Below are 16,196 nucleotides of genomic sequence, written 5' to 3' on the forward strand. Positions count from 1 at the left end.
TTTCTCCTCCCATAAATATTTACAGTCTCAGAAACCCAGTATAGGGTTGATATGAGTCAGAACTGACTCCAGAGCACATAACAACAACAACAACAATATTAGCTGTACCCCTGAAATTATATGCCTGATTTGTGGGTTATGAAATACTCATGTTGTATACTTTCAAGTGACTTGTTGTTGTTAAGTGTCTTTGAGTTGGTTCCTACCCACTGTGAGTCTGTATAAGGTTCCTGAGGAGTGGCAGGTGAGTTTAACCACTGACCATGCAGTTCAAACTGACTTTGCAGTCCAGCCCATTGACCCTTAGTGCCACACCATAACATTCACATATGATTAGTTAAATGAAAACCGTTTTATATTCTTAATAGCTGATCTTAGATATTTTGTACCTTATCTTTAAATTTGGCATTAGGATTGGGGGAAGACTCATTAACAGTCTGCTATATGCAGATGATACAACCTTGCTTGCTGACAGTGAAGAGGACTTACAATACTTACTGATGAAGATCAAAGACCAGAGCCTTAGGTATGGGTTGCATCTCAAAGTAAAGAAAACAACAATCCTCACCATTGGACCAATAAACAACATCCATATAAATGGAGAAAAGATTGAAGTTGTGAAAACTGGTTAGTCTAGCACTTATGTTACTGTGGCACATCAGAACTGCTTGGGGATGGTTAGGGGAGTTGTGATCTACTTTCAAACCCTCTCTGCCTGAGGGCAAAAGGTTGCCACAGTGTTAGCTCATGTGTTAGGGCTCAAAACAGAGCTCCCATTGTAAAGCGCAGCCTTCCACAAACATAAATTAGATTGTAAGTTCTAATACACTCTTGTTGAGTTTTTGTAATTTAAGCAACAATTCTGTTTGTTTTGTGTTATACCATGTTAAAACGATTGTATGGATTGAATTTTGTTCTCCGTAGGTATATGTGGTAAATCCCAACCTCTGTGCCTGTGATTTATGGAGTCCTAGTTTGGTGCTGGTGTGGCGTTATGGGTTAATGTACTAGACTGGAAAGCCGTTTGAACTGCAAGGCCAGCGGTTCAAGTTCACCAGCTGCTCTTTGGAAACCCTGTATAGGGTCTCTATGGGTCGGAATCGACTCGATGGCACTTAACAACAACAACAAGTTTGGTGCTGTATGGAGTCCTAGTGTGACTTTTGGGATAATGCACTAGATCATAAATTCGGTTTGAACTGTAAGGTTGCTGGTTCAAATTGACCAGCTGCTCCTTGGAAACTTTATAGAGGGTTTCTATGAGTCAGAAGTGACTCAAAAGCACTTAATAACAACAGTGTGATGCTGTAGGATCAGCACTGACTGGACTTTGAACCACAAGGTCAGTAGTTCAAACCCACCAGCTACTCCTTGGAAACACTATACAGGGTTGCTATGAGTCAAAACTGACTTGAAAGTACTTAAAACAACAGTGTGATGCTGTAGAATCAGCACTGGACTGTTAACCAGAAGGTCATTATGAGTCAGAACCAACTCTTCAAACAACAGCACCTTCAATGCCTGTGGTTATAATCCCATTTGAGAACCCTCAGTTGAAGTCTTTGTTGTGTTAATGAGACAGTATTGTTGTTAATGCTGTCACTCATAGAAACGTTGTATTGGGTTTCAGAGGAGCAGCTGGTGGGTTTGAATGGACCTTGAGGTTAGCAGCCCAGTGTTTATCCTACAGTGTTGAACCAGAAACTCATCTTTATTAAGTGAACCTCTTTTGAGATATAAAAAGGGGATTAAACAAGTAAATCAGAAAACCAGAGCTGGGAAAAGAGAGATGGCAAACCACAGGAAGATGGCGTAGAAGCAGAATCTCAGAAGAGATCCATGAATGTCTTTGGAGCTAGCACTCTGAATGAAGACTTCTAGCTGCCTCAACTAAGAAAATATATTTGTTCTTAAAACTTTCTTTTTATTGGGTTTTTGTTATCTCAGCACTAGATAACAAAGACAGAAATTTTTACTATGTTCGTCCTTATTTGAAAATATAATTTATAAACATGCTTATGATTGACTATCTTTTTTAGTAAATGACTGTAACTAGGACAGGAAGGGATGACAGGATTATAAGAAATTTTTGGAAATTATGAAGCTCATAAGTCAGTCTTCTAGAAGGACATGTACTGTAGAAAATGACTGCAAGATATGGTTGTCTTCCTGTGTCCTACTATTTATTCTTGTTTCTGTTCTATCTTTGTTCTAAATTTTCTGACCTTTGGTGTCCAAACACCTTACCGCTTTGAGAAAAGTTAAACTCTGTAGAATGATACGGTTTTTGTTTCTTTTAATGATAATTTATATATCACATAATTCACAAATATGAATTAAATATAATTGTGCAACTATACAATTTTAGATTATTTGATCATTTTAATGTAGAAAATAAAGTAGTAGAAAGTTGTTTTGGTTAACTACCCGTAGTAAATCCCTTGTTTAAATTTGTCTAATTTTGTTAAAGTGAGTGTGTCATTGGGTATACATAATTTTTAAGGTTTTTAATACATATTGGTAAATAGTTTACCCAGGAAGACTTTAGAATTTCAATTTCATGCTTTATCACTTAATTTTCTATGGTTTTGGTTCTTGATTCTTTTAAAGAAGAGCAAATCAAAAAGTATTGTAATAAAGCCATGTTGTTGTTAACCATGATAACACAAATAGAAAAAGGCTTTTGAGACTTTAATTGCTGATGGGGTACAACTCAAAATGAGGAGAACTACCTATAAACCTCCATTAATAATTGAACATGGAATGTAAAAAGTACAAATCTAGGAAAATTAGAAGTTTTGTAAGAGGAAAACTAAGAAATACATCAGCTGCATAGTGCAGATAAGGACCGTGGTCAGTCTTACCCAGAGTTCTCCACCAGTCTCACCAATGTGTTCTCTAGGTAAAAAACACAACCCAAAAAACAGTGGCCCTCCCTTTCCTTCTCCAGTCTCCCACCCTACTCTGGCTAATGGACCTTCACCTCTTACTTAAACAGTGCTTCTTTATAATGAATCTGTTGTACCCTTAGGCAACATTAGTTGGGATTGTACAACATGAGAGTATGTACTGTTGTCTGTAATCCTGGGTAAATTGTAATGTTTATCAGGACAGAACTACTGTCTTCTCAGAATCCCCAGTGTTCATTCTGGTAGGTGTATTATTATTTTCTTTTGCTGGTGGGTGGTGGTGGTGGTAGATGATAAGGAAGGAAGGGTTATAGGTCTTGATGGAATATACGGCTGGGTAGATTGTTAAGGAGATATACAAATCATGCAAGAAATTTAGTTTGTGTCCTATTGGTACTTGGGAGCTGTTGAGGCCTTTTAATCAAATCAGTGGGGGAGATTCCTGAGTTACGTTTTAAGAGGATGCTTGCTTGCTGGTAATGAATTGGAGGGGAACAAGACTAGATGCAAGGAGATCAGTTGAGATGGTTGTGCTCTGGTGGCACTGGATGATGTATTTGCTTCTAATTCTTTCATTCTTTCTTAATTTTTAAAATCAATAGCAAATGGGAAAATGCATGATGGCATGTTAAGACTGTATACAGTTCCAGATGGATTTTGAATATATTATGAGGTTGGGTATCCTTTGCCAGATGCAGTGTTCTTTGAATAAATGTAAAGCAGAAATAGCTTACATCTCTGATGGGATAACTTGCTATAGAACAATTTATGAGTCACTGTGTGAAGATATAATTTCTGTGATAGGTTTTTTTTTTTGTGTGTGTGATAGGTTTTTTTAAAGCCAATAAAGTAAAAGACCCTTGCTTAACAGGTTATGTTTCTCTTTTCAGCTTGGACTATCAGTTAAATTTGTTGTTGTTTTTTTACACAGGTCAATTGTCCTAGAAACCCTTCAGCTTGCTTGTAATGTCAAAGCAAGTTTTTTCCCCCCTTATTACGACAATGCACCTGCTCATTCTTTTGAGGATAACAGGGGCTGCTTTTTATGAGAATTTTGTTGGGGAACCCTAACCCAGCCACCATACTGCCTTAATTGTTCCCTTTCAGATTTCCTTTGTTTCCCAATCTCCAAGAGCATTTCAAAAAAACATGGTTTGAGTCCCTTGAGGATATCCAAGCTGCTTTTTGACAGAATTTCTATTTATTATTTCTTGTGTTATAAAATCTCTCAATTTTGACTTCTAATGTGATAAGTATGGGTTGATGTAATCCACATATAGAAAGCACTTTCAAGTATTTGATAAGATTTTGACAGCATAAACCGGTCCTGAGATTTGCAAACTGTTGACATCGATGTTCCATTTAAAGATAATTAGTGTTTTATAACAAAACTTCCTTACTGAGGCTGAATTGCCCCAATTCTACACCAGAACTTCTAAATCAGGATCTCCAGGGGTAGGGCCTGGGTGCCATAGTTATTAGTGAATGTTAAACGAATCCCCAAACTGCAATTTTAATATCATTTGCTTTCTTAATTTGAAGCAATTGTTTTAGGGGCTGGAGATAGCTTCCCAAATAGTGATGGAGATTATATTTAAATTAATTTAAAAAAACTTGTAATAACTGTTGTTGATTCAACATTGTGTTAGGCACTATGCTAAGCAATTTATGTGCATGTATTAATTTGTTGTCTCAATAACCTTATAAGGGAAGACTCAAGTTCACATTGTACAGATGAAGACCACAAAACTCCTTTCATATCCCCACCCTTGGACTTTAATTCTTGAATAATAATTTTGGGAAGCAGTGTTATGCAATGATGGCACGTAGAGTTTCCTGAACAGTAAGCTTGTTGGTCACTCTATGTAGTGTTTTGTCACTTCATGAGTCTGTCCTTGCAATCATGGCCTTTAGTGATTATCTGATCATTTTTACCTGGTCTGCTGTGAGCATTTCTTGAGGTTTCATCTGTTTTCTCTCAAAAGTAAAATGGAGTGAATATAGATTAATGAACAAATGGCCTTTAAAGATTTTCAAGGGACTTAGTGTACCCCAGGTTATTATAGTACAAGGTGTGTGGTGACAAATATCCTTAGTTTACTGTTTTGTAGCAAAGAGGAGTCTCCAACTGGAGATTGCTCAAAGGCTCATGAATCAGGCTTCAGACTTTCAGAGGCTTTAAATTTGATCTCCCTTCTGTTAACTCTTCATCCATTCCAGTTAGTCTCCCTTTTTGCCTTAAATGCTTCTTCAAAGCAGCATTTGACTCTTGTTTTTTTTTTTTTTCCTGGTATAGAAGATCTCTCAAGATGGGCTCATTTCCTATTTTGCTCCCCTCCTTTTTAAACCTTCAAAACCAAAATTTATTTGGAAATTCATTAATGTCATGCAGAATGCCACTCAGATTTTTCATTCTTAACAATGGACTTGAGTTACATCAATACTGAACTATTTTCATTCCAATAACATGCATTCTTGTAAAATGGAACTCTAGACACATTTTTGCCATCTGATTTTCTGTAAAGGATTCTGTTTAACCGTGTCCCGCTAACAAAAGGATTTCTCACCAGCGTCCCAGCAAGAGAAAGATGTGGCTATGTACTTCCATAAAGAAACTCTATGGTCATTTCTACTCTGTCCGTTTAAGGTTGCTACAAGTCAGAATCGACTCAGGTTTTCGTTTTTTATAAGGTCTATACCAACACTAATGTCTTAACACCGTGAGCAGATATTTCATAAAAATAGAAATTTAGGATACTTGAGAACAATCTGTGGAGGACCACCTCCTTTGTCACTAGCATGTAGGAATCTTAATTCTGGTCTTTTCTGATAACACAATTTCAGGTAAAATACCTATTGTCACAATGGCTCCTCTGTGTTTGAATTGTGTCCCTCATTGCTTAGATGCCTGAATTCATCAATCTCCTACTCTCACACATCAGGAACCCAATTTCTGAAGCTTTGCTTGAGTCTCTGACTCTAACCTACTGTTGAAACTGTTCTCCAGTCTCATAGCTGGACACTCAAAGCTACGGACTACATGCTAGTTTGAGTTCTTCTCTGCCTTCTCCCTCATGTACATTGTACTAGCCTTATTTTCCCTTCTCAGCCTGCAACTAGCCTGCCTGAGCTTTTTTGGCTATGATTTGTTTTTTTATCCTGTAGCCTAAAACTTTCAAATGCATAGGAACCTTACTAGAGCATGCATTATATGGCATTATAAGGTGAGCAGTTCAAATCCACCAGCTGCTCCTTGGAACTCTATACAAGGACACTATGATTCAGAATTGTCTTGATAGCATTAAACAACAACAATGTAGCTAAAACCGAAGTAATAAGTGTAGCAGAACTTAAAATGCTCCTTAAAAATGTCAAAAATCCCTTTATACAATTTCTTTCCCCTTTCTCATCTCCCTAATAGTGCTTTATTTTTACTAAATTGTGTATGGTGAAATTTTTCCAAATGTAAAGAAAATCCAGTTAGTAATTTGTTATTGATCTCCAGAGTTCTGATGTGGTGCTGTAGGATAAGCATTGGACTGCTAACCACAGTTAACCACAAGCTTGTTGGTTCAAACCACATGTTGCCTCTTGGAAACCTTGTACAGGGTTGCTATGAGTCAGTACTGACTCAGTGGCACTTAACAGCAACAACATAACCGGTTGCCATTGAATCTATTTGAATACTTGTCAACCCCCTGTATATCTGACTAGAACAGTGATCCATAGGGTGTTCAGTGGCTAATTATTTTTTTAGAAGTAGATTGGTAGAACTTTCTGTTTGGAGCTCTGAGTGAGCTTCAAACTACCTCATAGTACTCGACTTTTACTTTAGAAAATTTTAGAAGGTAGCATATTTGGTATTTACCAAGTTTAGTAGAATATGTTTTTAAAGAATGAAAGGATATTTCCATTTATATGCCTTCCACCTCCCCCCCATCTTTCTTCTATGGAACAGCTGGTAGTTTCGAACTAATGACCTTGAGGTTGGCAGCCCGACTCGTAACCACTATGCTACCAGAGCTCCCATTTATATGCTTTTGAGAAGTATTTATCTATTATTGTGAATATACACAGCAAAACATGCACCAGTTTAACAGTTTCTACATGTATGTTGTTGTTTGTTGTTAAGTGCTGTGTAGTCGATTCCGACCCATAGCGACCTTGTATAGGGTTTCCAAGGAGCAGCTGGTGAGCTTGAACCACTGACCATGCAGTTCAAATAGCTTAGTACTGTGATGCATTAGGCCACAGTGCCACCCCAGAACTCCTCTACATGTACACTTACTCTAGTAATATTGGTTACATTCTTTGAGTTTGCAGCTATGAGCACCCTCCTTCTTGGAGTTGTTCTTCTTCCATTAACATAAACTTACTGCCTTCTAGGTTTTTTATCTAATCTTTCAAGGTGGTGTTGTCGATTTGATTCCATACAGATAAATTTTCAAGTAGTTTAATGCTCGAGGTAGACATTTTTTACTAGTTAAGCTAAAGTTTTGTTTGTCTGTAACTAGACTTCAGGGAATATTTTTGGTTATGGGTTAAAAGATTATCCCAGGGTAATAGTTTAAGGGCTTCATCTTGCTCTCTTTACTCCAGAAAGTCTCGATTCCATGAGAAAATTTCAGTTATGTTCTGCATTTCCCCCCTTCGATCCAGATTCTTCTATAGAGTCTGATCAAAATGTTTAGTCATGGTAGTCATTCTGTTCTTCTGGTCTCATGACAAAGGGGGCAGTGGCTCATGGGTCAATTAGCCACACATATCATTGTCTTCTCTTATTCCTGACTCTTCTTTCTTTGCTGGAGAGACCAATTGTTGTGCCTTGGGCACAATAGACATTAAACAAGAAAGTAGGAGATAACACAGAAGCACTAAACAAGTTATTAGGCCAAGTAACTGGGATGTTCCATGGAACCAATTTACAGTCAATTTTCCTTATCTGTAGGTTCCACATCCACTGATCCAGCCAATTGTGGATCAAAAAGATTGAGTGGAGGTGGGAGGAAAAGCACTTAAATGGTTGAAGTATGGTATTTACATTGCAGTAAGTATTGCAAGAGCCCTGCTGGTCTGGAGTAGGTTATGCATTGGACTGCTGACTGCAGGCTCAGCAGTTTGAGTCCACCAGCTGCCCCACAGGAGAAAGATGAAGCTTTCTGCTCCCGTAAAGATTTACAGTGTCACTACACTATGACTTGAAACTGATTTGACAGCACATAACAGCAACAGATATTTCAAGTAATCTGGAGATGATTTAAATTACACTGGAGGATGTGTGTAAGTTATATGCAAATACTATGCTATATTATGTAAGGAATTGAGCATCCTTGGATTTTGGTATCTGCAGAGGTCCTGGAACCAACCAATTCCTATGCAGATACTCAGGGACAGCTGTACAGGCTTTGTGGTGGTTATATTTGTCCTTTTAAAAATCTCCTTGTCTCAGTTCTAATTTTTTCCACTTTTGTTTAATGTTTTTAGGATGTTAGTGACGTGAGAATCATTCATTCAATTCTGTTTAGAAGCCAGTGTTAATTTATAAAAACATGTAAATGCAATTTAATCACTATATTTTAGAAATTGCATTTAATTGGTGATCTTTATAATGAAAGGTGCTATTTTGTCGATTTCTGTCTTTCATGAGGGTGGGTTTCAGAGATTTTAATCATTTTCATCTGGCACCAAGTGTGTACGAGAGTTGCTGTCTGTTTCCATTATTTATAGAGCTTGTTGCTGTTTTAGCTCTGTAGGGTTCACGTTATAATTCAGTTAAATGTGTTTTACAGAACAACAATTCATCAAATTCTAATTAGGTAGGGAGCATAATTCCTCATTTGATATTTACTGGTACTAATAGTGCCAATGCAGCAATAACTTCATCGGTCTTCACTGATGAAATGTGTTTAGGTGTGCTAGTAAGTGGCTGTTTAGCTTCTGTATTTCTCTGAGCAGTTCATAAAGAAAGAATTTCAAAGACTTTAAAATTATTTTAATCTTTCTTTGAATTGTCTTTTTCTAAATAAGTTTTCATTTCAATGTTTTGAAAATTTGAAAGTGAAAAAGATCTTAGATCTTTTATTATTTTTTTGATCACTTAGATCATTATTTTTTGCTGTTGAGTCCATTTCAGCTCAAACTTGCCCTCATGCAATCGAGAGAAATTGCAGCTAGGGTATTAAAAATTGATAAAATCTCTTGTGATTCTTGGTCGTGAAATAAGAATTGTTAGGGACAGGAGTGTGTTGCTGTGTGCCTGTCCTTCTGTGTCTATGTTTGAAAATCTTAAATCATGTACAGGTGCTACAAGTTTAATCTTAGGCTCTACTTCCTGTGTGTGAAGAAGCAGCCCTCCCCATCCCATAGCAACTTCTCTCTGACTTAAGAATGCTACTCCTATCCTCCGACCCACACATATGGTCCAGAAGAGGCTGTAGAGAGGGTCTGTAAGTTCCTAGGAGAATTAGATTATCTAGCATTTTGTATCTAAAATTAATTGGATACCCATCTGTACATTTTAACTTTGTCATATTTTTCTAATTAATAGGTTATTAAATACTGTTGTTGTTTTTTAAATCTTAAGTAAAACTCTTTTTCCTGTCTTTACTGTCCCTTCTAGCCATGCTTCCCAAAGGCAGGGACACTGTTAATGGTTTCTTAGTAACTATTCTGTTTCCTGATTAATTTTAGCACCTGGAATATGCCTGAATGGCACCAATTAATATTGTTTGAATTAAATAAAAGATGATTTGATAGATACTTTGATTGCAATTCTAGGTTGAACATAAATTGTTAATCTTGGATAACATTGTTCTACCATCTTTGCATATAATATTGCTATTGATTTGTGATTTCATTTTATATATTACCTGTTTTTCCTTTCAGTAAGTCTTTTTTTTTATGTTTGCTTGTGTTTTTTTGACTGTGTGGCTCGTAATAAACAATGGATAACATTGTGAAGAATGGGTATTCCAGAATACTTAATTGTGCGCATGAGGAATCTATACATAGACCAATAGGCAGTTGTTTGAACAGAACAAGGGGATACTGAATGGTTTAAAATCAAGAAACGGGTATAGCAGGGTTTTATCCTTTCATCATACTTACTCAGTCTGTATGCTTAGTAAATAATTTGAGAAGCTGAGGATGGCACAAGACCAGGCCTTGTTTTATTCTGTTGAGCCACAGGGTCGCTACAAATCAGAGTTGAATCAACAGCACCAAACCACAATGACATGCATGTTTGAATGTTTCTTCAACACACTGCTTTTTTTCCTAAATGTTTTATTGTGAATTATGTGATAGTATGTAAACTGTGGGAGAACATTAGCTTTATATTTCATCCTATCGTATATCGTTTCATTGCCATGGTTACAATCCCTATTTTTTGGTGGGGGGATGTACACAAAAACACTCAGGAATATATATATAATCATTTAAGCAACCAAAGGGTACATTCTGCAAGCCTGCCTCCTGGTTGCCAGTATACAGCCCTTTTCTTTCTATGAGTCTAGAATTCTCAGCTGCTCTATCTTTCCATATCCTTATCTCTGCATCCATCTCTGGTGTCACTGCTTCTCTGGATAGGGCCCCACATTCCTCTTGTGCTTTTCTCTGTTGATGGTCCTAGATTACGTACTCCTCATTTTTTGTTACAAAACTTCTACCTTTACAGTTGTGACAGTTGCAGTTAGTCATGATAACAGTTACTCACTATTGAATCATAAGAATCTTTATTCCCATCTCCTTTCACCAGACCCATCTAGACAAGATGAAAACTATTCAGTGGGAAGTCTACCTTCCCCTACACTTTCTGAAACTAAGCTTCTGTTATCTTTTAATTCCATTTTTCCCCCATGAACTTTTTGAAGCCCCCTTGTGTATTGTATTATGGGATTGTTAGTCTACTGTATTCATTCTTTCAGTGCCTTCCTCCCAGTTTTAGCCCCTTGCCTTACATCTTCCTTACACAGCACATGTGCCACATTAATAGAGGTCTTCTGGCTTGCTTCTTCATGGTCTCTCTCTGTAGGCAGATAGATGGTCGCTTCCTTTTCTGTTGTGCTGAGCTCTTTTTACACCTGCTTGTGGGAGAAAGATGAGTTTGTTAGTCTCCAAAATGACTTACAATCTTGGAACCTCTTTCTAGGGTCGCTTTGAGCTGGAATAGATACTGGGTTTGGTTCCATCTTCTGAGCTATTATCACTGTTATTTTGTTAAAAAATAACTATTCTTGCTTCACTTTTTTTATTGTCACTGAAATGTTAGGACGTTTTAATTGCTATGTAGGTGTGATTTTATGGGGAAGGAGAGACGAATTCATGTAGTTCATCTGCAATATGTATATTGGAGTTCCTCTTCCTTTTAAAGTCCTGGCTAGCCTAATTATATGACTGTGCTTGAACTATGGAGGTAAATAGGTAAATTTAAACTGTATGAATTTGAATAAAATTTTGACTGATTTGATATAGTCCAAATAGATAATGTGCTTTGTAATAATAAATAGTAATACATTCTTCAACTTTTATCTCTGTAGAAGAAATTGAGGAAGAATCTGAAACCACAGTTGAGCCTGACCTGACTGATAAACAGAAACATCAGTTGAAACACAGGGAACTCTTTTTGTCGCGCCAGTACGAATCTTTGCCTGCAACACATATCAGGTAACACCATTTAAAAAATAATTTGAAGTACTCAGTAATATGGTGAGAATAGAAAGGTAAATGCCAAGAATTTTCTTTGAAGTATGTTGCAAATTATCATGAGGATCTTGCTCAAGTTAGTTCACTAGAGACTTCATAATGAAGTTTAATTTTAGAAGTTTATTCGCAGAGTGTGTTAGTATTTTAAAGTCCTTCCAAAGTTCTGCACTATAGAAATCATTGCCAGTACCATTTTGGTAAATACTACTGTTTCCCAGATTCCTAGAAAATCAGTCATTAGAAACCAAGAGCTAAAACCCCAGGATCTGGTTCCTAGGCAGGTAACTCTTGACTCTGTGGGATATATGGCTCTTTATTTTCTTTAGACATTGATTGAGATGAAAGACTTATTCTTTATCAGTCATTCATTTGTTTTTGCTGGGGATACAAAAATGAAAATATGCAGTTTCTAGTTTGGGCAGTTACAGAGGAATGGTGGTGGTCTATTATGGTCTACTTTGTTACTGTTATTTGCCATGGAGTCGGTTCCGACTCAAACTCATAGTGACCCTGTATAGGGTTTCCTAAGAGTGCTTGGTAGATTTGAATTTCTGACTTTGCAGTTCACACTGATGTCCAGCACATTATCCTGCAGCACCACACCAGGACTGCAGACAAAATCTCCATCACAAATAAAGTTGAACTGTTCATTTTTCAGTATATTCTTTAATAGGTACATCTCAGAAGTATAGCAAAATGTTTGACTTCAAAAGACAGGAAGATTCTGACCATCAGGGCCAGGAATGGTTCAGAAGGAAGTGGGTTTTATCTAGCCTTCAAGAGAGTACATTGGGTACATTTCATTAGAGAAGACAGGGTAACATGGGTGGTGTGTTCAAGGTTGTGGGTGAGAGTGGGGGGGACCCCACAGTGTTTTAGGTCCCTCAGTTTTAACTAATTATCTTCAATTTTTCTTTGTTGTTGTTGTTAAGTACCTTTAAGTCAGTTCCAACTCATAGTGACCCTGTATAGGGTTTTCAAGGCTTTAAAAATCTTTGTGAAGGCAGAAAGCCTCATCTTTCTCCTGTGGAGTGGCTGGTGGGCTTGAACCTTGTGGTTTGCAATCCAGTGCTTATTGTGTCTATTTCTTTTATTCACCTTTCAAATGGTCACCATTGTCATAAAAATCAGTTACACAGGGAAGTAAAATGTGTAAAATTGTTATTTCAGCAGTGACCCCGACATCTCTAGCCCCCAATGGCTGATTGAAGTTGAGTCTGCCTTTATGGGTCAGACAGGATTGTAGACTTCCTAAAGTTCCTGTTTGGTCCTTGTACTCCCTCCAACTTCAGGGACTTGGTGCTTAACTCCTCTTTGCAAAAGTGGTCATAGAGGTCTTCCAAGGCAGGGGATATGTGACCAAGATACTGGAATGACTTTTCCTCCAAGTCTAGAAGTTATATCAATGAATCCCGAGGAGCAGCTGATGGGTTTGAACTGCTGAACTTGTGGTTAGCAGTGTAGTTTATCCTACAGAACTATCTTATTTTTGTTAAGTGTCGCCAAGTCCGGTCCGACTCATAGTTGACCCTGTCTAGGGTTTCCGAGGAGCAGCTGGTGGGTTTGAACTGTGACCTTGTGGTTCTCGCAGTCCAGTGCTGATCCTACAGCGTCACACCAAGAGTCCTACAGAGTCATTGTTGCTAAATGTCAAGTTGGTTTGACTCATAGCAAACCTGTATAGGACTTCTCAGGAGGTACTGGTGAGTTTGAATTGCTGACCTTGTGGCTCAAACTGACCCTTTGGTCCAGTGCTTAGTCTACAGTGCCATACCAGGACTCTCTTATTTCAATGGAAACACCTTTAAAAAGGACTCACAGTTATCTAGGTGTTCTTAGCGCGTACTGTGTTTGACTGACTGGAGTTAGTATATCCTGAATGGCATAATTCCTTTGTTGGAAAAGATAATCAGGCCTGCTAATATGGGAGCAGTCCATTCTCCACCAGTAGGAGTATTTTAAAACAGCACAACGAGGAATAAGTTAATAACTTTTGCTTAAAGAGATGAAACATGAAAACTTTATATTTTTGAGATTTTCTTAAAGCAGTGTATAACTAATAAATGCTAAAGAGCCACATGCATGGTATTATTTAATTGGAAGAAGCTAGACTATAAAGATTCATTTTAAGCTCAAGAAGTTAATGTGGCCAGTCTTGAGTATTGCCAGAACAAGAATCTGACAAATGTTTTTTAAAATGTATCCAAAACACGCAAGTATATTTTAAATTTACCCTCCTATGATAGCTTGGAAACTGTTTACAAATGATGTTGGTTTCCTATAACAGATTGCTTGGAATTAAAAACTAGTGATGTGTTTTTCATTTACCATATGGGCGGGGAGTATATTGGAATATAATTATCAAGACTTGCCTGTATTGAACATAGAAATTACATAGTATTATTCATGATCCTTGTTATGATCATGTTAAGTCACTGTTGATCATTATTTCCTGACTGTATTGTAAGTTAGAGGCCTTACTATAGTACTTGGGTATGACAAGGTATCCCTACCTTTAAGGAATTTATAGGATGATAACTCTTTTGAACTATATTTGGGACATGTGGTTGTGTTTTTTTCTTTTTGAATTTGAGATAGCAGTGTAGACCCCCATTCACTCATTAATGGTTTTAAGTTTCAAGCAGTTGAATAAGGTTAGGGGCACAGTCTTTAGCCAAGACATGGAGCTGAGCTAAACAGCCCACATGCTGATATAGAACACGTGCACATTGGAGTGGTCGTGGCATTTGCTGATGTTGAAGTCATGCCCTATCTGTTTCTTCTATAACGGGAGAAAATTACTGAAGCCCCATTGTTCTTTGGCAGCAAAGAGGGGTAATTTGGTGAATGCTGGCTTTTTATCATCAGGGGAGTTTATCAGATGCCCAGAATTTCCTTGGCACTCCATGGAACACAGGAGAATAGCTGACTGACACATTCTGACGACAGCCCATTTATAGTCTGTCAGTTATAATATTCACTGGGTGCTGTAGGCCTCCCAGTATATCAGGATTGTTTCTTCTGTTTGTACAGGGAAGAAGGGAGAGAAGGAAAAGAAGATGGAGGGAGGGAGGGAGTAAGAGAGAGAAAGGGTGGGAGAGAGAGAGAGAGCAGGAACACAAACCTAGTGCAGGGGACAGGCAGGCTTAAACACTGGGAATCCCTTTGGAACTTTTTTGTGGGGAGAAGGGAGAGGAATCATGTTTCATGCATAGTGACTTGTTTTTGTGAAGTGCCATTGAGTCAGTTCCGACCCATAGCAACCCTGTATAGGGTTTCTGAGGAGCAGCTGGTTAGCTTGAACCGCCGACCTTGCAGTTCAAAAGGCTTTGCAGTCTGACGCATTAGTCCATAGCGCCACACCAGGACTTAATAATAGATTATATGCTTCATACATTATGTTGTTTTGTTGTTGCTAAGTGCTGCCCTCTAGTTGGTTCCAACCTATAGCTACCCTGTATAGGAAATCTGAGGAACCATGCCGTTCAAACTGACCTTGCAGTCCAGTGCATTAATCCACAGTGCCATACCAGGACTCCTCATTCATTATAAAGCTGTAATAAAATTTATTGTTACGCCAGTTGCCAGATCTGTTAAAAGTGTATGGGGGGGAGGGTCTCAAAATGTTTGTGGGAAAAATTACATTATCTTTTAATTCCATTTTTCCATGAAGATTTTGAAGCTTTCAGCTCTGCTCTGCGCAACTGGGGTGGTTATGTGGCGTGGAGTCGGTTCTGACCCATACTGACCCTGTACAGGGTTTCCTCATCTTTCTCCCGCGGAACAGCTGGTAGTTTCGAACTGCTGACCTTGTGGTTTGCATTCTGATTCGTAACCTCTATGCTACCAGAGTCACCATGAGTCAGAATCCATTTCACAATTTTATCAACAACATGTTCCTTCTACAAGATCCTCTGGCTTCCAAAATGAGGCACCACCTTTCTTTTTTCAGTTGAAAAGTATCTTGAGTAGTTGGTAAGAATATTAAGCCTTTTGTGAGATTTGTCTAGATTGTATTTTTAAATTCATTGTAGATTTTCAGATTCTTGAGGGTCTGCACCTTATTTTTTTGTTTTTCTTCTCTGCTATGAAACAATATTTACAACAGCCTTGTAAGATTCTAAGGGTTTGCAGTTAATTTTATGTGTGTTTTTTCTTCTTCATCTTTTTATTGTAAATTGAGCAGATCATCAATTTTATGTTCAGCAAATCATGTACTTTGCTTCATTACATGGTTGCAACTCCTTCCATGTACCAATAATTAACAGTATTTGCCTCTATTCACTTTACTGATTGCATTGCTCCTTGTGTCTACCCCTATCTTCATCTTTCTTTTGCTTACTTCCCTGTTGTATGTTGCCTACCATGTCAACAATGTTAACTTGTGTATACCCTTTATCCCTCCATCCTGTTTACCATTACAGATTGTTTCTTTTATCAAAAAAAATTTTTTTAGGTTTTTTCAGCATTGGTTTCATACAATATTTGACCATTTATGATTGACCAATTTCACCCCACATAATGTCCTCCAAGTTCAACCATGTTGTGAGGTGTCTTTCATAGAGTCATCATTATTCTTCAACA

General features: G+C 37.7%; 1 protein-coding gene across 1 annotated transcript in view; it reads left to right on the forward strand.

Annotated features, from left to right (window-relative positions):
* Positions 1-16,196, forward strand: part of MTA3 (metastasis associated 1 family, member 3) — a 186,797-nt gene that overhangs the window by 58,906 nt on the left and 111,695 nt on the right. The window contains exon 4 of the mRNA XM_006839401.1: positions 11,447-11,573. Coding sequence (XP_006839464.1) covers positions 11,447-11,573 — 127 coding nt within the window. The remainder of the gene's footprint in view (positions 1-11,446; positions 11,574-16,196) is intronic.

This window comes from Chrysochloris asiatica, unplaced genomic scaffold (assembly GCF_000296735.1).
Source record: "Chrysochloris asiatica unplaced genomic scaffold, ChrAsi1.0 scaffold00024, whole genome shotgun sequence".
Classification (NCBI taxonomy): domain Eukaryota; kingdom Metazoa; phylum Chordata; class Mammalia; order Afrosoricida; family Chrysochloridae; genus Chrysochloris; species Chrysochloris asiatica.